Source organism: Accipiter gentilis, chromosome 7 (assembly GCF_929443795.1).
Source record: "Accipiter gentilis chromosome 7, bAccGen1.1, whole genome shotgun sequence".
Classification (NCBI taxonomy): Eukaryota; Metazoa; Chordata; class Aves; order Accipitriformes; family Accipitridae; genus Astur; species Astur gentilis.
In genome coordinates, this window is record NC_064886.1 from 6,348,216 (window position 1) to 6,373,088 (window position 24,873).

A 24,873-nucleotide genomic window follows, 5' to 3' on the forward strand; every position below is an offset into this window, starting at 1 on the left:
TCGTGCCAAGCCCCGTAGCCACGAGGCTTCTGGTTTGTGCTGCCACGTCCCTCCATTTGTTGGATGCTTTGGCTGGCTGCCAGCCAGGACTGTGGGTTCAGCGGTGTAACTCAGGGGAACCCCACTCGCGATGTGGGACACGCTCACTTTGTTCCCAGTGTTTTCTATCTCTCCATCCCGAGGACACCAGTGCACCATGCCCGTGTTCCTACCCACGGCATCCCTGCCCTCAGGTCTGATTGGGAGGAGGGGACACGTGCCCCGGAGCCCCCGCACCCTCTTGTGCCGCTTGACTCCCCCCACCTGTTTTTTTAATCAACGTTTTAGCTCATGGCTGACCTGGGCTTTTATCCCAAATAAAGTGGCGAAGAACATCGTCAGCATTGAAGCCTTTTAATTTTCCTGCTCAGGAGAGGCGGTGGGAGAGGGGGAGGCTGTGGCAGCGGGAGGTGGGCAGGAGCTGAACGCATCGTGGGGCAGCAGCCACCAGCCGCAGCCGTGGAGGCTCAAACCCCAAACTCGACAAACCCCCATGGACACCCTCGGGGTGAGAGTGAAGACCCAGAGCCCGGCTGAGCCTTCCTTGCCCCCGGGCAGCAGCACCCCACGTCGTTGTCCCCCCACCCCGGTGTCGCATCACCCCGGTACCGGCCCCGGGGCCATCTGCCCAGCACCAGCAGCAGCGAGGGACCCTGCTAGGTGTCTGGGCTTGGGAAGTACTGGTGGGGACACACACCGGCATCAGCACCCCCAGGACAGCTGGTATTGCTGAGCCCCGAGCAGTGCTGCAGCCCCAGCTCAGAGTGCCCAAGACGGGGGAGATGGAGCGGTGCTCGGGATGAGCACACCCTGGCCCATCCTCATCCTCACGCCCTGCTTGCCCACTGCAGGGGCAGCACGAGCATGGCCAAGTTGAAGTGCGTCAAATTCTCTGAGGAGGGGAAATTCCTCATCCTGGACGAGTTCAGCCTCCGCAAGGACACCTTGATCCCCAAGAGCGGCCGGTACAAGAACACGCCGGCCTGGCGGCGTGCCTGGGAGGAGATAGCAGCCACCAACTCCCTCGGTCCCCTGGTCCAGCGCACGCCTGACGAGATCCGCAAGAAGTGGCACAACATGGTCATCGATGCCCACAGGGAGCTGGCCCTGGAGAAGCACCCGCTGCTCCACCAGCGGCCCCAGGAGAAGCTTTTCCACATCTTTGCTTTCTTCAACAAGCCTGGCCTGGGGCTGCCAGACCTGCTGCTCTCAGCCACGGCCTTCAGAGCAGCCAGCGGCCCCCCCGGGATGCTGAAGGTCACCTTGGGCTTGCTCCTGCATGGCCAGAGCAGTGCTGCCGCCCGCCGCTGTGGGCTGCTCTGGCCCACGGGGACCCCACTGGCACCCCGGCTCCATTTCCCTGTGGGTGTTGAACGGCTCGGAGCTCCTGGGTGTCTCGGCCACGGCAGCGTGGGGCTCGGGCACTGCTGGTCGCTGCAGGTGGCCATGTCGGAATAGAGGTGGTCTCTGCAGGACAAGCGCCCGGTGCTGTGCCTGGCAGGAGTGGGGGTGAAGTCACCCAGCAAGTGGTTTGGGGGTGCAGGCAGGTGCCGAGGCCGCTGGCAGAGCGTCTTGGCTGTGGGGACCACCGGCCAAGGCTGAACTGGGGACCCCATGTCATGCTGGGTGAGGAGTGGGGAAGGGCACCAGCACAGTCCAGAATCACCCAGTCCGGCCCCGCTCCCTCCAGTGGGGACTGCTAAGCTCCGCAGCTGGACCCGGACACCCACCAGCATCATCACCCACGTGCAGACTTGGGGTGCCTACATTTAATTTCTCTCTGCAAACCACAGCATGCAGCCAAGCCGCCCTTCACTGATCGCCCGACAGTTCACTGCAGTTGGGCCAGCGCGAACACACGGGGGAAGGATGCTATCTCCATCCTCACGTTGCTTGACAATGGCAGCTCGTTGCACGGTGTGATGTCGTGACATCATCACGTTGTCTTCCCATGTCACCACCACATCATCTTCTCACCCAAATTTAACCTCAGAGTGATGGTCTTTCACCATTAATCACAATACTTTCGCAATTCCCTTATTTTTAACCTTGATAAGCAGTGCTTTCTTCCCATTCTTCAACAAAATACTTAATGGAAAACACAGGGAGTCAGCTCCAAGGGTGAGCAGCAAGCCTGCAGAAGGGTGAAATTATAAAAGGCACCATGTTTTTTATTTCATTCCCTGCCTCCCCAGCAAGGAGCAGCGGTATGGGGAGGCTCAGCTCACCTTCCCAGGGGGATGCTACACGAAGATGAGAGCCGGTGGGGAGCAGACACAACCCTCCTGCAGCCCCTCCTGCACCCACGAGCCCTGGCACCCCACCATGGAGGCGGCCACCCAAAATGTCCTGGAAGGGAAAGCTGGTGAGAGCTGGGGTGTGCATTGATAATTAAATACAATTTTAAAAAATTATATATAGTTACTTATATAGGTAATAATACATACTGGCAGGTGGACCAGATGATTGTTGTGGGTCCCTTCCAACTGAAATGTTCTATTCTATTTAAATATATTTATTTTTATATTATATATTATTGATTTATAGTACATATAATTGATTTACCTTATATTATTATGGCATATCATAATATCGTGGTGTGTTATAACACAATATTAGTTTTATACGTAAATATATTTATAATGAAGAATATAAAAGGAAGATGCCTTCGGGGTATGGAGAGATGCTCCTCCACGGCAGGGGGGACACATTCCGCCTCCGAAGGGATGTGTGTGTCCCCCCCCAGTTACCCCCTACCTGGCTCCTTGCAGCCCATGTCCGGTGCAATGGGGACGGCGGTGGGACACGTGCCCCCGGCACTCGACGCACACCCGCTTGTCTCGGTGCAGCTGGCGGCTCCAGGCCTGCCCGCGGCAGGGGGGCCCTACCTGCGTCAGGCGGAAGTAGCCGCAGTAGCTGGGGAGGGGGGGGGAAAGGGGGAAAAATGGGAAAATGGGGGGGAAAAGGAGGAAAATGGGGGGGAAGGGAAGAAAATAGCAGGGGAAGGGAAAGGAGGAAAATGGAGGGGAAGAGGAGGAAAACGGTGGTTGGAGGGTGGGGAAGAGGTTGTGGTGTCTTCTTGATGGATGGGGGGGTGCAAAGGGGCCATGTTTTGGGGGGGGAGAAGGGTAATGGCTCTGGGGGGGGTTGCAGAGGGGCCATGGCTTTAGGGGGGTGCAAAGGGGATATGGCTTCAGGGGGGGGAAAGGTGGAAGGGTAATGGCTCTGGGGGGGTGCAAAGGGGCCACAGCTCTAAGAGGGGGGTGCAAAGGGTCCATAGTTTTGTAGGGGGCTGCAAAGGGGCCACGGGGCTGGGGTGGAAGGGTATTGGCTCTAGGGGGTTGCAAATGGGCCGTGGGTCTAGGAAAGGGTGCAAAGGGGCCATAGAAGGGTAATGGCTAGGGGGGGTGCAAAGGGGCCTTGAATTTGGGGGTTGGAAAGGGGCCATGGCTGCAGGGGGTTGTGCAGAGGGGTGACAGTTTTGGGGGGAGGTGCAGAGGAGCCCCAGCCCCGTACCTACCCGGACGGCTCCTCCGGCAGCAGCAGCCCAGCTCTTCGCCAGGCATCCCTGAAGTCCCGGCTGAAGGAGTCGGGTAATATCTTGGCCACCTCTGGGAGAAGAGCAGCCGAGGGGGGACACATGGATGGTTAAAGACACCCCAGGACAGGCAGCGGGGATGGCAGCAGCACCAGGGGACGGTGACGCACGAGGGAGGTGGGCATCCCCGGCGGGACCCGCGTTACCTTCGGCCGTCCCGCAGGTCTGGTGCTCCCCCAGGCAGCCGCGACGCTGCTTGAGGTCGGGACACGGCTCCCCTCCGTGCCGGGGCGGAACGGTGACCTGGCGGCTGCGGGCCTTGCTGCCGACCCCGCACGGGGAGCTGCACCCACTCCACGGCCCCCAGGGTCCCACCGCGCAGCCCACCGCTGCTGGCGGGCCAGGGGAGAAGCGGGGAGGGGGGAAAAGAGAGCTTCAAGGGCGTGAAAGATGGAAGGAGGAGAGCGGGGAAGATGCAGCACATGGGAGCGGGGAGGAAGGGCCCGGGTGACCCCGGCAGCCCCTCTCCCCCGAGCCCGGGCCATGGCAGCGGCATTGTGCACCGTTTCCGCAGGCCTTTATACCCGTGCCGCCGGCCGCCGCTCTGCATCGCGCTGAGCTGGGACCCCGCTAATCTCCCCAGAGATTAGGAGGGCTGACTGCTGCAATTGTCTGGGGGGCCGCGGTCGGCGCCTGCCTGGGTTTAGGGTCCTCAGGGTGGGCTGGCTCTGCACCCACCCCCCCCCAAGCCCAGACTCCCTGTTTTGTCCCCCCCTGGTTCCCGTGTCCCCAAGGCTCTGCCCGAAACAGCGGCGGAGGCGATGCCGGGGCTCATCCTGCTCATGTCTCACACCGACGATGCCGAGGCTTGCGACGACAGCGCTACCATCAGCTGCAGACCAGAGGCTACCCCTGCAGGCTCTTACTGCACTGGGAGCAGCCAGACACTCAGCGTGGAAAAAAGCGGAAAATCGGGATATTGCTCCAAATCCAGCCCAGCTGGCGCCCCCAGACACATCCCGTTGCTGCTCAAAGTACGGGGCTAACAGATAATAGCAAACACCCGCCGCCAAAAGCAGCGGCCCAGGCTGGCATCCTCAGCCCCGGGACTCCACCGGCACACGGTTCGGCCGGTGCCATCCCCTCCCACCACTCACCGGCATGGCGGCACGTGGCACGGTAGTCCTTGCAGCAGTCGCCTGTCCTCTCGCAGTACGAGTCGCAGTAGCAGCGAGCCCAGCGGGCGCCTGCGACCCAGCAGGCGTTATTCCTGCCCGGGCAGCACCGGTGCTGGCAGCTGCCCGTGGCACCCACCAGGTAGCCAGCAGCCAGCAGCCAGCCCCCCCAGAGCAGCAGGCCCCGCATGGCACTGGGACCCTACAAGCCCGCGAGAGACGGCTTTCTCCCCAAAGGATGGCTTTCCCCCACACCAGCAAACGCTGGGCGAGGAGCGAGGCGGTGTTGGGAGCCCCGGCCGCACCGCCCCTGGGCTGGGCGGGGGGACAAAGCCTGTTCCCTTCTGCTCCACCGCCCCTCACCGTCCTGGCTCTTCGCTCTGTGGCTGGGGTGAGGACTTCATAAAATTAACCAGGATGCTTAATAAAATGCCGTGCATGGGACGGTGCAACCCCAGACCTGCCCGGGAGCATCTGTGAACGGGTGCTGCTGGGTTGAAGCCGATGCTCCCCTGGGAGCGCCAGCTTGACGTGATGGGCAACCCCATTCCCCAACCCGCCCGCACCGCTGGAGCCGCTCACTGCCCGCTCAGCACAGCCCGGACGCCAACGCAGCTGCTAAAGCCAGACTGATTTTATTCAAATTGCAAATGTAAAACAGAATAATAAAAAAAAAAAAGAAAAAAAAAAGAAAAAGCCAACCCAACCCTCACTGGCTTCAGAGCAGAAAGCCGCAGGTAAACCGTGCCCAGGCTTTCCTTCTCCTCCTTCACCCTCCTGTGTTAAGGCTGCGTTCATCACTGGGGACAGGAGGAAGGAGGGACGGGTCGAGCCCTGGCTCCCGCACCCCCCTCGGCTCCTTTGGGAGAAGTTTGGCACAAATCTGGCAGGGCCAAGCCCGGCACAGGGCAGGGCAGGCCTCCGGCCCCATGGCCACGGGTGTTAGTGGGTCAGCGTGAAGCTCTGAAAGCTACGGGATTACCTATGGGGCCATGGAGAGGTGGCGGGAGGGCAGATGGGGGGGGAATGTGGCAGAAGAAGGGGTTTGCACCCCGGCTGAGGGGCCAAGTCTGCAGCACGGGGCTGCGCCTCCTCACCCCGGCTCGCACGCGCATCTCGACTGTAAACGGCAAGTGATGGGGGCACCCGGCTCGCCCCAATCCCGGCCCTGCGGTGAGGAGAATCAAAGGCCTGGCTGTATGTGCAATTTGGGGCAGCAACCCAGGGCTGAGTGGGACCCGGGGGCTGGGATGCTGCACCCGAAGGGGTCTCGGTGCTGGCAGGGAGGAGAGAGGAGAGAGCCTGGGGCTGTGCCAGTGGGTCACTACCCTCCCAGGGGGTGCAAGGCTGGTGGGCCCCCCCCCCCCCGAGCCGCTGTGAGACCCAGTGCATCGCTCCCAGCCCGCAGCGTCAGCCCCAAGAGTCTCTGCCAGCTGCGATGCCTGGTGCGCAGCTCGGCCATCGCACCCACATGGCTCCGAGAGGCTCTCGGCACCCCCAAAAGAGCTGCCCCCCAGGCAGCCGGCAGCTCCTGGCTGCCGGGGGCCCTAGGGGCACAGGTCCACTGTCCTGGAGAACACCTCACCCTGGATAACCAGCCCTCGCAGGCGATGCAGGACCAGGGGGAACGTGTCACCAGAGGATTGGGGTGGGCATAACCGGAATGCTAGGGGTCTGGATGCTGGGATGCTGCTCTCTCCCCGCTCCTTTTAGCACACAACTAATAATTTAACCTGCTCGAGAGCCTGTTCCTAAACATAAAGGTGGCCGGGTTTGGGGGGAGGGTGCGCGCGTGGGGCAGGATCGGCCCCAGGCAGCGCCGGCAGGCAGCTGCGGGCTTGGTCGCGGCTCTCCAGCTGCAGCCCCGCGGGGCGAGGGTGGTGGGGGCCGCCCCGGCCCGGCCCCCCTCAGTCCGTTTTCCACACCTTGTTGAGGAACTTGACCACCTCGTCGTAGATGACGAAGACGATGGCCACGTCAAGGCAGACGCGGCCCAGGCGAGGCACTGTGCCCTTGTAAAACCTGCCGGGGATAGAGGGGGGTCTGTGGGGCTGGGGGCCCTCGCAGCCCCCTCCCCACCCGTTCTCCCCACCCCGGGCCACCCCCTGTGTCTCCCACACTGGGGCTGACCCCGCTGCCGCCCCTCGCCCACCCCCGCCGCAGGCCTTACGCCAGGGGCCCTTCATATTTCATGATCTGGTAGGCGCAGTCCCAGGTGCTCTTGTACTTGTGCGCTTCCAGCCCCTGTGGAATGGGAAATCAGGGTCAGAGGCCGGAGCCAGGGGGGCATCCGGGGGGATTTCACGGGGGAAGCAGAGAGCTGGGGGTGCAGCAGGAGGAACTGATCCCCCTTTGCTGCTGCAGGCCACCAAACCCAGCAATGGGCATCCCCACCTCCATGCAAACGCTTCCCAGCACCCCCACGGCCCGGCTGCGAGGGGTCAGCGTCCCCAGGCATCTCCCAAACCTCGCCAACATCGGACGCCTGCCCCGGGGGCTGCACGAATCGGCTCCCAAACAGCGGGTGAACCCAGCCTGCCGCAGGCAGAGCGGTCCCACGCCACGTCCCGCTGCCGTACCTGCATCCTCGTCTTCACCACGTCCAAGGGGGTGTTGCCGAAGACACTCGCAGCTCCGGCGAGGGCTCCAAACACTCCCGTGACGAAGGGGTTGATGACCTTGTTGGGATCGTCCCCTGGGAAGGAGGAGAGGTTGAGGGCAGAGTGGTGGTGTGGGGATGAAGCACGGCATCCCCGAGGGACCCCGCAAGGAAGGTCCCAGGTCTGGCTGCTCGTGGTCAGGGCTTGTGCTGTGCTGAGCTGGGGACCAGGGTGTTTGGAGGCGACCGTCCGGCAGCACCAGCCCCGCAGAGCCCACGCAGCGCTGAGGGGCTCAGGGTGGGGGTGAAGGTGATGCTCCAGCACCAGGACCCTTCAGCCCCATGCGCTGGGGCCCACGTGCCCTGGCTTTCATCTTTCTCCATCACAAGAGGCCGAGCCACGAGAAGCGAAGGGTGTGTTGATGGAAAGGCCAAGCCCAGCTCCCAGGGATGGGCTGGGGGAGCCAGCAACGTAACCAGGGTGGCCTGGGGGACGGGGGCACCGTACCTTTGTACCAGTTCTTGAGGGAGGTCATGACGAAGAAGCGGATGGCCTGGTTTGATCCTTGCTTCAGGACAGTTGCAGTTAAGCCCTGGTAGGTCCCTTTCAGTCCTGCAGCAAGAGAGGGTGTTGGAGAGGAGCACCAGCCTCACCCAGGCAAAGAAAAACCTCCCCAGGCTACCGATCCCAGCCAGTACCTGTCCCCCACCTCCCGCCCCGTCCCCACAGCATAGGACTACCCAGGGGATCCGGGTGGCACTTCCCCGGGACTCACCTTGTTCCCGAACAATCTCCCGGACGCCGTGGAAGAAGCCGCGGTATTTGGGCTTGGGGGAGCACTGGTCATGGATAAACTTCACCTGCGGGGAGACGATGTGCTCGTCCTGGCTGAGCCAAGGAGAGATGCCATGGCCCCAGAGGGCTGCTGGCCACCTCTCGCCTTGCTCTAGGGACAGTCCCGAGATCGGAGCTGACCCACATGGCCAGGCAGCGCCAGGTGAGACCACAGAGGAAGGCTGTGCCCATGGCGAGCCGTGCATTTTGCAGAGGAAAACCTGGGAAACTGCCTCTGCGAGCGACCACGTGGATTTTATGGTACTAAAATAAGTAACGGGATGGCTCGTGGCGGGGGGGCTCCTCCCTGGAGTGGGGAAAGGGCCACAACTGCCGGACCTGACCTCTCCGCAGGGCTTTCCAACATCAGCTCCTCCCCTACAAAACCAGCCCAAGCAAACCCACGCAGCCCTCAGGGCTCCAAAAGCCGGGCATCCCTGGCTCTCGCCCCCTCCCGACCCGGCCTGGGGAGGGGTGCCGGGGCGGGGGGGACGCTGGTGGCTGCCTCCCACCCACCTTTATGGTCTCCATGGGGCAGACCACCACCACGGCCTCAGCCACGCCGGCGCCCAGCCCGCAGACGAGGCCCCGCGTGCTGTCCAGCCGCCCCTTCTCGTCTCTCATCTGGTTGCTGAGGAACTCGAACATCCCGAACCTGCGAAGGAGCCACCGTGCCATCCCCCGGGTGCCTGGCCAGGGGGGCTGCACCCCCCTGCTCTGGGTCTGTCTCCAGGAGCAGCCACGCACCCTGAGAAAGGACCGTCCCTGTCCGGGAAAGCGCCCGGCTTCGGCAAAGTGCCACTGGGGACACCAAGGGCAAACCCACCCCCTCGTTTTGTTGCTGCCCGGGGTCCCCCCTCCAACTCACCCCACGCCATGGGGGACACCTACCTGACGGCAGCCTTGGGGATGGAGCCGTACACCAACGAGCTGAGCCCCCGGTACAGCCCCCGGACGCCATGGTCACGGACAGTCTGCTTCACGCAGTCCCCTACGGCAGAGCAGAGAGGCCACCGCCGTCATCCGCCACGCCGAGGACCGCCGTGCCACCCTGCCAAACCCCGCTCATCCCCCCAGCTCCAACCAGGCTCCATCGGAGACTCCGAATCCGGCCGGCGGGTTGGGGCAGGGCACCGGGCGCACGCTCACCGATGCCCTTGTAGCGGGGAGGGTTTGCCTTCTCATCCAGCTGCAGCTGCGTCTTCACGTACTCGGTGGGGAATGTGATGCAGATCTCGATCCCTCCGGCCAGGCCACCTGGGAGGGAGAGGAGGGGACGCTGGAGCCGGGAGCAGCTCTGTGCCCATCCAGCGCCGCGTGGCTGCTGCCGGCTCCACGACGGCTGAGCCCAGGACCTCTGGCAACCAGGTGTGGACTGGGACGCGGTGTCCCTGTCCTCGCCAAACCCCTGGGGACTTCACATGGCAGCGGGGCCCTGCGCCAACCTGGCACCCTGCGCAGGCGTCACCGCCTGGCCACGGCAAAAGTCGGGGAGGCGATCGGCCAAAGGGGTCAGAAAACCAGGCAAAACACCGCACCCACGGCTACTGTTTCAGCATTGTTTCCCCCTCAACAGCACCTCTCCCCCTCTGGAGCCCCACACCCTGCATTTATTTATAAACCTGACAGAGCCCAGCAGCGCTGCACAAGCCCAGCACCACTCGCCCAGCGCCAGCGGGAGTCCATTTGCAGACCCAGCTGTGCCAGCGCAGAAGCGCAATTATCATCAAGCCCGTCTGGCCAACCCGTGCTCACGCGCTGGCGGCTGCTGGGCGCTGATTACACCGGCTGAAGCCTTTCCTGCCGTGGCCCGGGGACACGCCTGCACCCTGGCAGTGAGTGACGCCAACTCTCGGTTTTTGGGCTCCCTTTGGCTCGCTTGAAGCCCCTGCAGCTGGCCCTGCCACGAGCTGCCTCGGGGCAGCGGAGCCGACCCCGGCTGGGCTGGAGGTCCCCAGGAGCTGGGCTCACCCCTGGCCAGCCGGCCGGCCAACAACCGCGCAGCTCGTTTCCCTGCACCAAAGCGCAGCCGGGTCCTGCCGAGCAGCGGGAGCTCTTTGTGCCGGTGCAAGGAGAAAACGCTGGGCCGAGCCAGGTTCCCCCACACCTTGCAGGGGCAAACCCTGCTGCAGCCCAGGCCAGGGCAAGAGCTGACTCTGGGGCAAAGCCGTGCACTGTGCAATGGTGGGGAGCCATGCAATGCCGCCACTGGGGCTCAGCACCCACGAAAGCAGCCCGTGAGGCTCTCCCAGCTCCTTGCCCAGGGAGGGCGAATTGGATCCCAGCCTGCGGGACACGGCATGGCACAGGGACAGGTCAGCTGCCAGCTCCCAGTCTCCCATACCGCCTCCGCCTGCCACTCCGGCCCCGCCACGTCCTCCGTGTGACTCAGCAGCACTGCCGCTCTTGCCACAGCCACCGCAGCCTCGTCACGGCCCAGGGGGAACACGCTGCCATCAGGGGAAGGGCTGGCGCGGGGGCTGGGTGCAGCGGTGGGTTATCCCGCTCTGCGGCCAAGCGCCGCACGGCAGAGCACAGCTCTGCTTATCAGCACCCTCCGAAGCACCCTGCGAGGGGACGCTGATAGGGGACACCCCGGCCCACGGGACGGGGAGCTGGGCCATGGCTGCTCCCTGTGACGACAGCAGGCAGCCCCAGCTCCTCGGACCAGGGGAGTTTCTCCTATGATCTTATTTCTGTATAGCCTCCAAATTTACAAGAGAGACCCTTCATCTCTCTGGTGCTGCCTCCAGCTCCCTCCCGCAGAGTGCCACCAGTGAAACTGCTCATCCAGCGTAGGGAGGTCCCGGCGGGCAGGCTGGCATCCCCTGGGGCACCGCTGCCTTCCCTCAGCTGCGTCCTTCTAGAGGGAAAGGAAAGCAGCCTTGCTGCACTCCCTCCAGCAGCTGGGCAGCACCCACCTTAAAACAGCCTTATCCTGTTTTGTTTTGTTTTTTTCCCTAGGCACAAGAAGCACTGGGCTGCACTCATCCTCCCCAAGGTAGCCAAGCAGCCATGCCAGCACTCAGCACAGCCGGGACGACAGGAAAGCCCAGCCCCGTGCCCAAAGAGTTATCCCCCTCCTCCCGTAGGCATGGCAGGGATGGGGACACCGTGACACCGAGCGCCGGTCCCCCATACCCAGGGCAGGGCAGGACCTGCCGGCCCAGCCTGGCAGCATCCCGGCCCCGTGGGGTGCCGGGTACAGGGCTCGAGGCCAGCCCGGCTCCACCGCAGCGGACAAAGGCCCCTTGTTTCCCTGAGTTCCCAGGAGAGACCAGAGCTGCTCAGCCCGGGAGCAAGCAGGCACCTCCCGGGAGGCGGCGATGGGCGACGCCGCCGGCCTTTACGCCTCCGCGGCACCCTGGGCTTTGGCGGCGTGGGAGGAAGCTGCGGCAGCCGCAGCGAGGCCAGTTCGCACCACTGTGGCCAGTTGCCGGCTCTCACCCGGGGCACCACGGGAGGACAGCCACCATCCCCAGGGTCCCCAGAGCTCTCCCGCTGCCCCCTCAACCCTCTCCCGTCCTTGGCGCGTCCATCAGAGATAGTGGACGCTGCCGGTCCCACGGCACGGGGGCTTGCCGAGCGCTGTAATTTCTCCTGCAAAGCCAAACGGCTCCTGTGGGAGCAGCTGGCAGGTCTCCGGTGAGCAGCGCAATGAGGAGCAGCGTCCTCCAGCTGGGTGCAATGGTCCCTGAAAAGCTGAGCACCGGCTGGCACCTCTCCATGCTGCTACGCACCACTGTGCCACCAGCCTCGCTGCCACCACAGCCACATGAATGCCCCAAGTGCTGCCAAGGCCACTTCCCTCCCTCCTACACTGCAGACGTGAAGTGCTGGACATTTTAAGAGCCGTAAATATTTGTTCCCTCTCGGTCCCCCAGCACCAGCTGCTGCCCCAGCACCTCTGGGAGCCAGTCAGCAGGGAAACACCCAGGACAAGCACCAGTCCAGCGGCAACCAGCATCCCAGCTCACGGCAGCCATGCGAAACGGCACAGTTGCAGCCAGCAGGATTAAGGGCATTTGTCCACGCAGAGGAGGCTGAGGGGCTCTGCCCGGCATCCCGTGGGCAAAGCCACATCCACAGCAGCCTGTGAAGTGTCCCAGCAAAGGGATGCAAAGGGACAGCGTGGGCAGCCACTGGGTCACTGAGGCCGCCCAAGCCAAGGAAGGAGGAATGGGGCGTCCGCACTGGCTCCCCACAGCAAACTGGGGAGCTGGATGCAAAAGGCATCCCCATCCCAGAGCCACCAAAAGCGGCTGCCTCCCTGGCACGCTGCGGCACGTACGCGTCACCCTGGCAGGGGCACGGCTGGACGCTGGCACCCTGACTGCCTCCATCACCACTCGCCGGAGACCCTGCCCAAAGGCTGCCCTGCCGATGCACAGCCAGGACACGCTCCAACACCCCTCAGGCAGCTGCGCACAGGTGTATTACAGGGCAGGCAAACAGGTCTGTTCAGGGAAATGCACCCAGAGGAGAATCTTCTCCCTGGCCCTGCTCAGGGATGTCTGCTGCCTGCGCTGCCAGGTCCCCTCCCTGCCCCCTGGTGCTGCTCTGGCCACAAATCCCACGGGAAGGTGCACGGAGCAGGGACTCCAGACACGCTCCGTGACTTGGGGCAATTTTATCCTGTTTTCCTCTGCCTGCAGAGAGATGGGGTGGCACAAACCACCGACCCTGCAGCCCCTTCCCTCTCTGGAATCGAGATCCACCAGAGGTCCCACTCTGCTGTCGAGCGTCCTCTCCCCGTGCCGTTTTATTCCAGCGGAAGCCTTATTCTGTGCAAATAAATCACTCCATTGCCCACGAGCAGCAGCTTCTTCCAAACCCCCTCCCTCGCCAGGGCTGCCCATGGCTTTGCAACCTGTTTACCCGGACTTTAACCGGCAGCTTCAGCTCTTGCAACACCGCAGAGTCAGCAGGAACAGCCACCAGTGAGCGCTCAGGAGGTGAAAGAGCAAGCAGGGCAGCCCAGATGCTGAGCCGAGGCTCTCAGTTATTAGCTAGATACAGTGGAGCCAGAGGAGAGAGGACGTCCTTCAGGGAAGGTCGTTCTGTCCGGATCTGGGGAAGGTGCCTCCGGCTGGGGGGATCCTGCAGGAATGGCTCCCCACCAGTAGCAAGCCTGCAAGCACCCCAGCTGCCAGCAATCCTGACCCCACAGGCCCAGCAGGGAAGGGAGAGAAGGGAAAAATATCTGTTTGTCAGCCACTTGGCATGGTTTTCCCAGAAAAAGTTTAGTTCTCCTTTGTGGAGGGGTCAGCAGAGTTATTCGGGGACGTGGCCGCAGCCCTTGGACATGGCTGGGGAGAGTTGGCAAGAAGAAGAGGGTTTTTGGGGACAGCAGGAGGGTGCTGCCCCCTGTGACGTGAAGCAGTGCATGATGGCATTGGTGCACGCAGGTTCAGCTAATGACCTCAAACCCCATTAGTGAGCAGCTTCTGGGGATGCCACTACCCACCCCCCGACCAGCCCATCCCGGGGACCCCAGCTCTAGCACCCAGGACAGGGTGGATGCCAAGGGCCAGAGGACGCAGCCGCAATGGAGAAGACGAGTAGAGCCCCGGGAACTGACACAAACCAAGGCTGCGCAGCTGGGGTGGGCACTGCCACCCCCTGCAAACCCCCACCTGGAAGGCCACTTCCAGGCACCCACTGCCCTGTTTGGGAGCCACAGAGGGGCAGGAGGTGGCACTGGCCCTCTGCCACTCCTGCGAGTGACTGTGCCTGCAAAAGCATCCTGCTCCTGTGGACTGAGCAGCAGGTCTCTGTGCAGCTCTGATGAGAAGTGAGCACCTGGAGAGCAATTTCAGCCTCTCCATTTTAAGGGTAATTTCACACGCAGGTACACAAGCACCCGATTTCCATACGAAAAGCTCCTTTTAACTTCAGATTTGGCAGGATCCTTTCAGGCCAGAGGAAATTATTCCTAAGGGCCTGGAAGCAAAGCAGCAGAGCTCTCACAGGACTCACACATGAAGCTTGCCCCCTTCTGCCTGCTGCGAGGCTCAGGGCAGCGGAAAGGCACAAACAGGCTTCCAGCTCCTCTCCAGGGCACCAGCGAAAGCTGACCCCATGTTCCCTCCTGTTCAGAGGGCACGGGACTCACTTGCAGAAGGTGCAGGTGTAAGGGGTGAGCTGAACAGCCAAGACTCATTACCCGGTCCACAACGCTGTGGGCACAGCAGGCAATCCTGCCTGCCCCCTGGATGCTGTGCTTACGGTTCCTACCCTCACAAGGGGACTTGGTGCCCTTCCCCGTTAGCCGAGACAGCTTTCAGAGCTGGGGAAATAAAAAAAGAAAAAATTTAGAAGAATCAAAGACCAGCAGGGTGCTACAAATCAGGGAGGCAGAAACACCTACTGCCAGCTCACGACAGTTCTCTGCAGCCCAGGTGCTGCCCCATCAGCAGCACAGACCTCTCTGCTGCTGAAGGATTGACCTCCTCTCGGCAGCCATCCGTGCTGCTCTTGAGCCATCCCATTAACATAACCCAGCTAAAGGCAGCAGTGGAGAAATCCTACCATGCCTGCAGCAGTGAAACGGGTTTAACAGGCTCCACCCTCCCCACGACGTCCCACCATGGGCCATCTTGTGAAATGGGCTCAGGGGCAGAGCCTGGCTCAGGAGCAGGCAGGCGCCTTGCCGGAGAGCTGGCTTTTGGCAGGTCCTCCCCTGGGCACCTTCTCCTGCCGCGCACAACCCTCCATCACCCATCTGCAGCCCCATCCTTGGGGAAAACCACCATGGGGGCTGCTCGATGGGGAAAGGTCTTCTATGGTGCTGAGATCGGGGAGGGCTGCTTCCACCAAGCCAGACTGCCAGAAGATCACCTGCGTTTTGGTTAGAAGAGAAAAAACGTGACCTGTGACAGGCCAGCCCTTCTCAGAGGGTGTCCATCCCCCTGCACTAGGGCTAGGGATCCTTGGACGATCTCCTATCTGATAGGGGCAAGGCCAACGGGGGACATGGGGGTTCAGCATGTCCATCAGTAAATACACACGTGGCCGCTTTCGTCAGGGGAGTGCCCTACGGCCAGGCTGGCAAAAGTCTGATCCCCCCCACCAGTGGTACACAGAACGACAAATATGAAACGCACCTCTTTGTACCCTGTGCCATCGGGTGGGTAAACAGCTCCGTGCAAACAGCGCTGCAGATAATGCTGTGGATGGGATGGAGTAATTTGTCCCTAATCTTACTGGAACCAACCTGTTTCAACAGGCCACTCTTTCACAACCTGCTCATTCATCGCCTCTTTGCATTTACTTCTCAATGGGCCAATACTGCAATAAATCATTATTATATTTTAAACTTCTTGGCTGTGAGTAGGATGGCAGAAGCCATTTTCCTTTGCTTGCAGTCACAGCATCATCTGCCTTCGGTGCTGACCCCACCTTTGGGGACTGCCAAGTCCCCCATCCCAGCTCAATTCACCTTCGCCCCGCTGCCCTTTGCGCCCCAAGGCCTCGGCTCCACCGCCGTGAGCTGGCTTCTGGCCAACCCACCACGCCGCTTCAAACACCTACTTTTTAAGTGTCCAAAACTCTTTCTGAAGATAGGCAACAGGGAGCCAACAACGGAGCCCAGGGCTGCTGGACGCCTGCCCTAGCACAGCCCCGTGAGCTAGATGAAGGAGCCACTGCTGGGACTGAGGCTTCCCCGGGGACAGGCTCTGGTCCCCCCACCACCAGCACAGGGGAATGACTGCTGTACCAGGCACTGGAGCACAGGGAGGGAGAAGAGATGGCAAAAAAATCGACCCCTGCTGTCAGGAGGTGACCTGAGACCTCAGGGCACAAGCACAGGGTCATCACCTCCCATGCAGGAGCAGGGAGGCTGCATTGGCATGCACCGCACAAGGCCATCAAGAGATGAGAGACACTGCAACATCCCTGAGCTGTCAGCTCACGGTGCTCATCGCCTCTGGGAAGACGGATGGCTCCTTCCGATCATTTACGTCAACCCAGAGAAAATGGTTGCCTGCAGAATGTCAAGCAGAGCATCAGGCATGTGAAAATCTCAGAAACTCACATTTCAAAGCCCAGGGTAAACCCCAGCTCACACAGAACTCATTCAGACTGAAGAAGCCGGGCATCCCAATGTGGTTTTCCAGTCCTGGGGCTGACAGAGTCCCCCCACCAGAAGCCCTGGGGCTGCTCTGTTTCCACAGCAGCTCCAGTCCACGAGGACTCACAGACAGGCAAGGACGCACTCAAGGTCAGCGTGCTCCTTTTACCCCACTCCCCAAACAGATGACAGCCAGAGGAGGCAACCCCAGGGGAAACCACAGCCAGGCGTGATGCACCAAGGGCCACCAGACCTGGCAAGGCTGGTTCCCTCCATGCTCACCAATCCTCCCCCACGGCCGTGTTCAGCCCACCACCTGGCTCCCCCAGCTCGGCATCGAGGGGAGAATATCCCCTACCCTGCTGCAAGCATCAAGCATCCATCTAAAAGCCAGGGAGCATGCCGGACCACAGCCATTCTCAGCAGCACAACCTCCCTCCCAGGAGGGCAATGGCCGTGGAAGCCCACGTGGACTCAGGACTTTTGGGAAAGGAGTCCTACTCTGCAAGAAGCAAGTCTCAGCTTTCACAGCAGTCCCTGACTCCTCTCCTCCGTAGGTACAGCATTTCCTAAGAAAGATCGTATCAAGAGATTAACAAAGAAGAGGAAACTGAAGCTCTAATTACTGCTTTGTTTCTCATGTGATCCTGCACTCCTTGCTAAATGTGTGCTTCATGCCCTACCCTGCAGGCCCTTCTCTTTCTCCCTGCAGAGTCCCTTTCCCCTCTGCCCATGCTCCTCCTGGGACCTTGGTGCAGGTCACTGCTATTTCCCAGCCGTACTCAATGTTTGTAGCAAACACCAGAGCAGCAGCCACAACCATTGCGAGTTCTTTCCAAATCAAGCACCATGTAGGACAGCATCCAGACGTCCTGCTTCTCTGACCAGGCAGGATTAAGTGTAGGCAGGAATAGCAACTGTGCACCAGCCCCCGGGCGAGCCGAGGTACCATGCAAAGAGCAAGGCAGCTGGGAGCTTCTCCGTGGGAGGGAGCAGACCCCAGGCTTCAAAGTTGGCTAAAAACAGAGTAAGACTGTACTTAAGTCTGGGCAGGGCGGGCAAAGCCTTTCATCAAAGGGCCGCTGCTAACCAGGAGCAAAGTTTTCAAGAGGTAGACAGGAGTGTGGGGGTTTGCCTGCCTGTAAAATGGCAAGGACCATTTGTGCTGGGCTCTAAATAGTCCACCGCAGGCTGGCTCGACCTGACCTAACGGCACTGCGGTGCCCAAAAACCCAGCAAGGAGGCATCTGGGGAAACATGGGGGTGACCGCCTCTGCCAGCCCCGCAGCCAGCACTCCTGTCTCAGCACTTATGGCCTTTATTTCGAGCTGCCCGCTTGCTCACCACAGCATGGCCCCATGCTGGGAACGGTACAGGCAACTGGCAGCACCCAGCCCTGCAGGAGGCTGGCAGAAGAGACAGGAGTTCGGCTGGCTAAAGGGTTTGTTTGGAAACAAGTGCACAGAAACTGAAAGCTGGCTAGGGAAGCTGGAGACACAGCTGAACTCCTGGGTCTGCCTGCTAACGGGTTATTACCCAGCAGAACAGACACGCGCTGGCCCTCAAACCAGCTCATGAGTTCACAAGAAAATTATGCCAGCTTTGCAACAGGTAACTGAGCCAGCAGATGAGTTGGAAAGACACAGGTAATCTCCGTTTCAGCATAAAGCCTGCATGTTTACCAAGTTTAAGCTAAGCCATGTGATACCAAACCTTAGTGTCCTACAGCCATGTCACTTCTGATCCAGTGCCAGGTCCCGCAAACCAACTTTATACCATCAGTTCAGAGCCCGGGGGGCTCTTCCCCTTGCAAAGGGAGTGAAGGGGTTGAACAGTGACAGGGACCCACAGCCACTCAGCTCTGCCCTCTGGAAGCCCAGTCTGCATGGAGCAGCCCCAAAACCAAGTCCTGGCAGCAACACGACCCACCCGGCCAGGATGGCCAAGCTGCCTTCGTGCGCTCAGGCCACACACGGCTGCAGCATCGTCTGCGGCTGTATGGGCACAGCAAGGTGAAGTGCTGCCTTGGCACACAACAACTGCTTGGACAAACGAGAGCCCATTAGCAAATTAATTTTTAACTTTGCGTTTGTCTGTTGTGACAACCGAAAGACAAGAGCTCTTGGCAGCCAGAGCTTCACTTGTGTCTCTTAAGGAAAAAGCCGGTCCCAGCCTGCTCAGATCTGGGCAGTGCAAGAGAGCTGTGCCTCCCCGGCAGCAAATCTCAATTACACGCTGGGTCTGGGAGCAGATATGCACCCAGGGTGGGATGATAGCTGCTTATTTAATTCCACCAGTACAAGGCTGATGAAGCACAGCACAGTAGGAATGGCCCCTCTTGAACACCTCCAGCTCTCCAGAAGATGGAGTTTTGGAGCACACACCCGTTGTGCAGAGAGATGTCAGATGAGAAACCCTGAGAGCAATCAGCAAACCCCTTAAAATCAGCAGAGACAGCCACAAACAGCACTGCATATGTCCAGAAGGGGCTGAAGGGCCGAGCAGAGCGGGAGGCAGGGAGTTAACAGCAGCCTTCTCCCATCTATGTGGTTCTCTAATACAATTAGATGCCACAGAGGCTTGGTTGGATTTCTGCCCATTAACCAATTACTCTGATTTGGTGCATGCGAGGAGAGGACTAGCATCTCAATAGGGTCCTTCTTCCACCCCTGCAGCCTCACATGGACCCAGAAGGGCTCCTCCAAGCAGGGGCATACGCAGCTTTGTGCTGTGCTGCGCTGCCCAGCCTGACACCTGGCAGAGGCCACAAGCATCATGATCCTCCCTTTACACCAGAACAGCTTCCAGGCACACCCACGGCAACTTTCCTGCCAAGGGAGAGCAGGGCAAGGCTGCGGCAGCCTCTTTCAGAGTACGTCGATAAGCTATCTACAGCTGATGATCCCCGATAATGAACCTACACAAGGGCTATGAAAGTCTCTTGACGCGTTGGCCCGGGGAATGACAACCTGACGTGCCACACACGGGCAGTGAGTTGGGGAAGGCTGGATGGAGAGCAAACAGCCCATCTTTCCTGTCCTAAACTTGGATTAAATCCCATTTAAAAGACCTTTAAATCAAAGGGCGTAAGAAAAGACCTGAACTAACAACCCACTTGGGGGGGGGGGGCCAGCACAAGACTTGAGACCCCTGTGGAGCACAGAGCTCGGGAGGAGCCTGGCCTCACCGGAGGTCTCATTTGAACAAGAGGACACCCTCTCGTTTGGCCGCAGCTGCCTCCTCGTTGTGCCCCGGCCCTTTGGCCCAGGTGACAGCACAGACCCCTCCAGGCAACGTGACCCTGGGAGGCCTCGTCACCCTTTGCACGCTCCAGCGCTCACATCCATTTCCCGCAGCGCTGCCGTCTCCGGCAGTTCTCCGGAGCCGCGCGAGGGGAGGCCGCCTGCCGAGGCAGGGGCCGGTGCTGGTGGGCAGAGCCAGAACGGTAAGGGCTTGGCTCCCTGCGCCCAGCCGGGGAGGGCAAAGCCTTGCTTCTCCCGGGTCCCTGCTACAGCAGACTGGAGCTCTGCCCTTGGAAGGGAGCTGGGAGTTGGACAGATGAACAAAGGCACAATCGTAGGAGGGGGAATTGGCTGGAAAACACAAAAGCTCTAAACATGCCAATCACGTCGAGACCGCAATGGCTCATTTCGGAGGGAAGACACTGATCTCCACTCTGGGAATTGTCCTGCGAGTGGCAAGAGAAACCAGGGAGCTAATGAAGGGCTACAAAGGAGTTTAACAAGCCTGCGACTGTCTTGGACTCCATTCAGCTCAAAGCTCAAACCGGCCACAAGCAGGAGGAAGCGTGTTAACTCTGCAGTTACTGCTGCACTTGGAGCCTCTTTAGATCCCATGGAACTGGACAGGAAAACCTGCCCTGATGCACAAGGATTGATGCCAAGACACAAAGGAGGGACCGAGAAGCGTAAGAGGAGCCGTATCAAAGCAGCGTGCGAGACGCGACTGGAGCAGGAATGACCGGAGCGCTGCCGCTTCAGCTTTCTCCCTGAACGTCTTCAGGGGGAGCATGAGGAGATCCCCCGCTGCCGCCTCTTCCGTCAGTTCAACACCCTCCTGCTAACGTGAAAATCCGCCCTGCTGAACAACGCGACGGCCGCAAGCCCCGTGCCCACCCTGCCTTACCGAGCACCCCGACACCTTCCCGGCAAGGCCACAGGTTGCAGGAACAACCTCACCGCGACCCCCGCCGGGAGCAGCGGCAGCCCGCAGAGCTGACGATGCATCTGCCGGAGCGAAGGGAGAAAATCCCGGTTCCGCCGCGGGCCGCCCTTACCCCGGGGCTGCCGGGACGTTTTGCCGGGCTGGCTTTGGGGCTGCCGGGCTCGCCCGGCGGGAGGACCCTCCCCAACCCCCAAAGCGGGGCGACCCCCGAGCGGTGCCGGGCTATTCCCAACGGGCTCGGGATGGAGCACCTGCGGCGGAGCTCCCTGCCTTCTTCCCCCGGGGCGGGTTGGGGCAAACCTCCGCCCAAACACGGATGCCCACGCTGGCAGCGGCGACCCCACCCGGGACGAGAAGCTCGGCGGGAGCTTACCTGCCAGGATGGCCTTGCCGGGGTGGGTGAGCTTGGCTTTGCCGGCGGGGGCGGCGGCGGCCAGGCGGCGGGGCGCGGCGGGGGCGGGCATGGCCGCGCTGCGCCGCGGCTCCCTGCGCTGCCCGGCGGCGGCGGCGGCGACGACCGGCTCCGTATTTCAGGGCCGCGCCCGCGGAGGGGCGGCCCCGGCGGCGTCACATCCTCACGCCGCGGGGCGGGGATCCCGGGGCTCGGCCTCCGCCGGGAGGGAGAGGGGGGAAATAAAAAAAAAAAAAAAAAAAAAATAAAAAAAAAGGAAGAGAGCAGCCGAGAGGAGGCAGCGCGACCCGGGTTGTGCCCGGCCGTGGTGATTTCTTACCCTGCTGCTCCCGGAAAACACCCACGCAACGTGCGGGGAGCTGCCAGCCTCTGCCAGACCCACGCGTGGGGCACAGGGGCTTGGCTAACGCAGCCTTCGCCCCTCCGAACAACAGCAAGGAAGCAGCCCCCACCCCCGGCACACGCTTGGGCCGGGATTAGCTGTAAAAAGCTCGGTCGGTAAGATCTGCACAACGGTTTGGCAAGGGAGGGTTCGGTCTTTACTGGTCCGAGTGTGTCTCAAATGGGTGGGTTAGCTCCTCTCGTGGGTTTTGCTTGAATCATTGATGGGGAGAGTAGTAATCGTATCTGAACGCCTAACGTTGGAAGCAGACGAGAAACCAAAACATTCTCAAATTAAAAGAGTGTCCGCGAGTGCACAGATGCTTTGGGTTTGGTTCAGATAATGGTTAGGTTTGGGGGGGGGGGGGGGGATTTCCTATCTATTACTCCTAAATAATTAGGCTGTGCAAATCACACCACTACTTACTTTTTGCTTTATCTGCAGACAGAGGAAGACAGCCCTTCATTAACTTGTGTGTGAGAGCTGTATTTAACAGGAATGCTGGGGAGAGAAACCAACGCTGTTTTCATTTCAGTCCAGGATTTCACAGAAAGCAGGGAATGCTGGAGCTGGACTGCGGCGCTGTGTTCTCCCTTACACCTGGAGCAGCCACCCTATTCCAAAGAGGCAACATTTTGTGTAAGAAATCTCCCCCAGTCATGTGTAGAGCACATTCCTGTTGAAACTTGCTATGTGTGTGCTTTGTGACATGATTTTTGTTTAACAAGACTCAGCAATCAGGCTGCTGGATTCCAGCTGCCAGCCTCATCTGAAAGGGAATGCCACAGCTACAGCACAGTGATACAGCTGTGGGTTCATGGCTAAACCAGCTGCAGAAAGACCATTTGGGAAACTGAAGCACCTTTATTCCACCAGGACTAAAAGCAAACCGATGTGTACTTGCAGTGCAGAACTCTTCCCCACATGGTGCCAGAACTATATGTTATTTCAGAACAGACTTAAGACAGTCACAGAGGCAAGTCCATTGAGGGGGTCCCATGTCAAGTCTAAGGCCACCCACCTTCAGCACGGGGAAGTAAGAGGCAAAAAACCCACACACGTGAAAGGTACACAGAAGGAATGAAGTCTCACAGTCCCACTCACAGATGCAGAGCAGCTACTTAGCGCTCAGGGTAGCAGTACTAGAATGGCAAAAATAAGAAATCCTTTCAAAGATGGCAAACAAATGGAAATGCATTTTGATTTCTGATTGATCTCTGCAACTCCTCACTACCTTCGCATAAAATTACTGTAACTTTCACGTAGGCTTGCAGACCCGTACTGCTGCGAGGCCATGATTAACCTCACAACAAACGCTGGCTCTTATGTATTCCCAAATAAAGTCAGAAAGGCCTTGTGCACAATCTCAGCCTGTCCAAGAAAATACTACGCCACATGCTTAATTCTCATCAGCCTCAATTGGATTCACAACAGTGCTTACATTGCTGAACAGGGAAAGGATTATTCATATTTAATCACATGCAGATTGCAAGCCATCTCAACTTGACCTCCAAGAAGCTCCTAACAACGCTTGTCAGCAGAAAGCCTGAAGGAGAAGAGCATCTAAGGAAGATAAGCAACCCCTGAAATACCAGAGACTGCAAAAGATGCATTTTAAATCCCATAAGCAACTTACGTGAAAGACTTGACCAGACTTGCATGGCCAAGAGCATCTCCTAGGAAATGGGTGGTCAAAGCGTAAAACAGCAGCTACTATTATGGACAGGATATCAAGTCCTCTACCCTACTGCTCTCACTTCAGGAATTTTCATGGAAATAAGCCCCTGACAGTCTCAGCCCATTTCCCATGCTGGTGGCTGGTGCTTGTTTCTGCTACCATAGAAAGATAGGAAAATTGTGAAATTGCTATTGCAGCCTGCACACCTCGTGGCACCCCTCCAGGCCCTAATAATCAGAATTAAAGAGAGAAAGCAACTTCCATGGTTTTTTGTTTTGGGTTTGTTTTTTTTTTAAACACAAACACCGATTGCAGACAGAGCTTTCTGGATCCTAGGAAGCATGAAAACAGTGACCACACTTGATCAGTTCCAACCTACCCGTCCCTTGCTGCTCCCCAAAATGATTTTTTTTTTTTTTAAATTGGCACAGCTTGATGCACCCAGCAGCACACCATCGTTTCAGAGACCATAAGTGGTCAATATAGGGCACACAAACTTCCCATTATATGCCCTTGAAACAGAGAATCTCTTCATTTCACTAAAGAGCTATATTATCTGAATTGTTACAACTCATCAACTACTACAAACCTTGCCACGCGTTATTAATCCACATCACTTGGGGTCTTATGGTAAAATAGGAAAACTCATTTCCTCTTGGGTTCCCTGACAAGAACAAATGATTCCTTTATGTGTAACAGATCCTGCGCATAATGGGCTTCATTAAGAAGTGATCACATTGCAGGTTTGAGTCAACATTTCCCCGGCTTTCAAGTTTGCGCAGCAGGAGCTACTGTGACTATAAGGAAGATGATGCTATTCCAAAACAACTTGCATGATTCCCACTTGAGCACACGTGCAAAAAGAGCTCCTGTTGATACTCAAGATTATTCCCTGAGATTACCAAGACTGAGCCTCTCGAGCCCAACAGAAGTCCCTGTTGTATTAACATTTGAGTGGGCCTGACTCATCTCAGAAGAGGACTGAAATCCATGTACTGTGTACAGTATTTACAGGTTATCATTCTGCTTCCAGACCACGGTCACGCTTCCCTCACAGCATGATATATTACTGAAAGAAACTACTCCAGCTGACAAGTCCTGTTAGCAGTTTACCCTAGATGAGACCATTTCTCCACATTCTGTCTGAAAACAAGAACGTATCTTCCAAAGGGAAAGAACAAAGATTTACTAACCACCCCTTGCCACTTGAATCCACTCCTAGCTTCCCAGCTGGATAACCAACACTTTAGGAATTTGTGCTTTGCATAATATTGGAGATCTCATCGCTGTGGAAAAGAACATACCAGATAACTTCGTAATTCCTTCCTTTCATAACCACTAGGGGGAAAAGGAGAAATACAGATTTTTAGATGAATATATTTTAAAGTCTGGATTAAAACCACAGCTGACAAAAAAAAAAAAATCTCCCCGAGTCACTGAACCATGCAGGAGAATGCATGACTGAATAAACTCAGAATTTGACTCAGAGTTTTTAAATTCTGACACATAAAAGCAAGACAAGACTTGCCCTTCACTGACTGTATTTCAAATTCATACCATCTTAACACTTAGAAGCTGGCAACTTCATAGTCTATTTTAGCTTGGAAGAAAACAGATGGATTTTGCTAGCTTCCTGAAGGTCTCAAAGGCTCTAGGCTGAAAGATCTGGACTGAAACACAGACCTATGCTAACAATTTTGCAGCATTTTATTAGTAAAACATGAGTCAGGATCTGTCATTACCTTTGGAAAGATGCCCACAGAAAACACACATAGTGTTGAAAAACAAGAAAGCTATACTTGCAATAAACTCTTTGAAGGCTGAATGCTTGCTGAAGTAAGAGATGTAGCAGAATAAAGACTCCAGATCCATTAAGCTGAACTGGTGCACCTGCAGATTGCTACAGCAAGTGTTAATTCATTTGGCAAACCACAACCTCATTACAGACCAGTGTCA

General features: G+C 58.6%; 2 protein-coding genes across 9 annotated transcripts; both read right to left on the reverse strand.

Annotated features, from left to right (window-relative positions):
• Positions 1-2,054: 2,054 nt before the first annotated feature.
• LOC126040357 (somatomedin-B and thrombospondin type-1 domain-containing protein-like) lies at positions 2,055-5,282 on the reverse strand. Of its 6 annotated transcripts, XM_049804581.1 has the most exons (6): positions 4,735-5,282; positions 3,784-3,969; positions 3,560-3,650; positions 2,797-2,903; positions 2,268-2,388; positions 2,064-2,173 (listed from the first exon to the last, which is right to left on the reverse strand). In XM_049804581.1, exons 1-6 carry the CDS (start codon positions 4,940-4,942, stop codon positions 2,149-2,151), a joined length of 738 nt encoding a protein of 245 aa, XP_049660538.1. In that variant the 5' UTR covers positions 4,943-5,282; the 3' UTR covers positions 2,064-2,148. The 6 variants fall into 6 exon arrangements, 5 of the variants coding, with proteins under 5 accessions (XP_049660533.1, XP_049660538.1, XP_049660535.1 ...); XM_049804576.1 differs by having other exon boundaries at positions 2,055-2,173; positions 2,797-2,955; positions 3,560-3,969; XM_049804578.1 differs by having other exon boundaries at positions 2,073-2,173; positions 2,797-2,923; positions 3,556-3,969.
• An 89-nt stretch (positions 5,283-5,371) lies between these two features.
• On the reverse strand, positions 5,372-24,804 carry SLC25A1 (solute carrier family 25 member 1). Of its 3 annotated transcripts, none has more exons than XM_049804582.1 (9): positions 24,660-24,804; positions 9,336-9,443; positions 9,078-9,177; positions 8,703-8,841; positions 8,128-8,212; positions 7,860-7,964; positions 7,332-7,447; positions 6,923-6,996; positions 5,372-6,774 (listed from the first exon to the last, which is right to left on the reverse strand). In XM_049804582.1, exons 1-9 carry the CDS (start codon positions 24,787-24,789, stop codon positions 6,660-6,662), a joined length of 972 nt encoding a protein of 323 aa, XP_049660539.1. In that variant the 5' UTR covers positions 24,790-24,804; the 3' UTR covers positions 5,372-6,659. The 3 variants fall into 3 exon arrangements, with proteins under 3 accessions (XP_049660539.1, XP_049660540.1, XP_049660541.1); XM_049804583.1 differs by lacking the exon at positions 24,660-24,804 and adding an exon at positions 20,819-20,937; XM_049804584.1 differs by lacking the exon at positions 24,660-24,804 and adding an exon at positions 9,809-9,887.
• Positions 24,805-24,873: the final 69 nt, after the last annotated feature.

Excerpts from the sequence above, each read along its gene's own strand:
- LOC126040357 (XM_049804576.1), bottom strand. The coding sequence starts at position 4,942 with ATGCGGGGCCTGCTGCTCTGGGGGGGCTGGCTGCTGGCTGCTGGCTAC. Across the intron at positions 2,389-2,796 it reads CATGGGCTGCAAGGAGCCAG|GACATTTTGGGTGGCCGCCT; the intron begins GTAGGGGGTAAC and ends TTTCCCTTCCAG. Across the intron at positions 2,174-2,267 it reads TGTAGCATCCCCCTGGGAAG|GCTTGCTGCTCACCCTTGGA; the intron begins GTGAGCTGAGCC and ends ACCCTTCTGCAG.
- SLC25A1 (XM_049804582.1), bottom strand. The coding sequence starts at position 24,789 with ATGGATCTGGAGTCTTTATTCTGCTACATCTCTTACTTCAGCAAGCAT. Across the intron at positions 9,444-24,659 it reads CTGTGGGCATCTTTCCAAAG|GTGGCCTGGCCGGAGGGATC; the intron begins GTAATGACAGAT and ends TCTCCCTCCCAG. Across the intron at positions 7,448-7,859 it reads CCTCAAGAACTGGTACAAAG|GGGACGATCCCAACAAGGTC; the intron begins GTACGGTGCCCC and ends CCTCCTTCCCAG.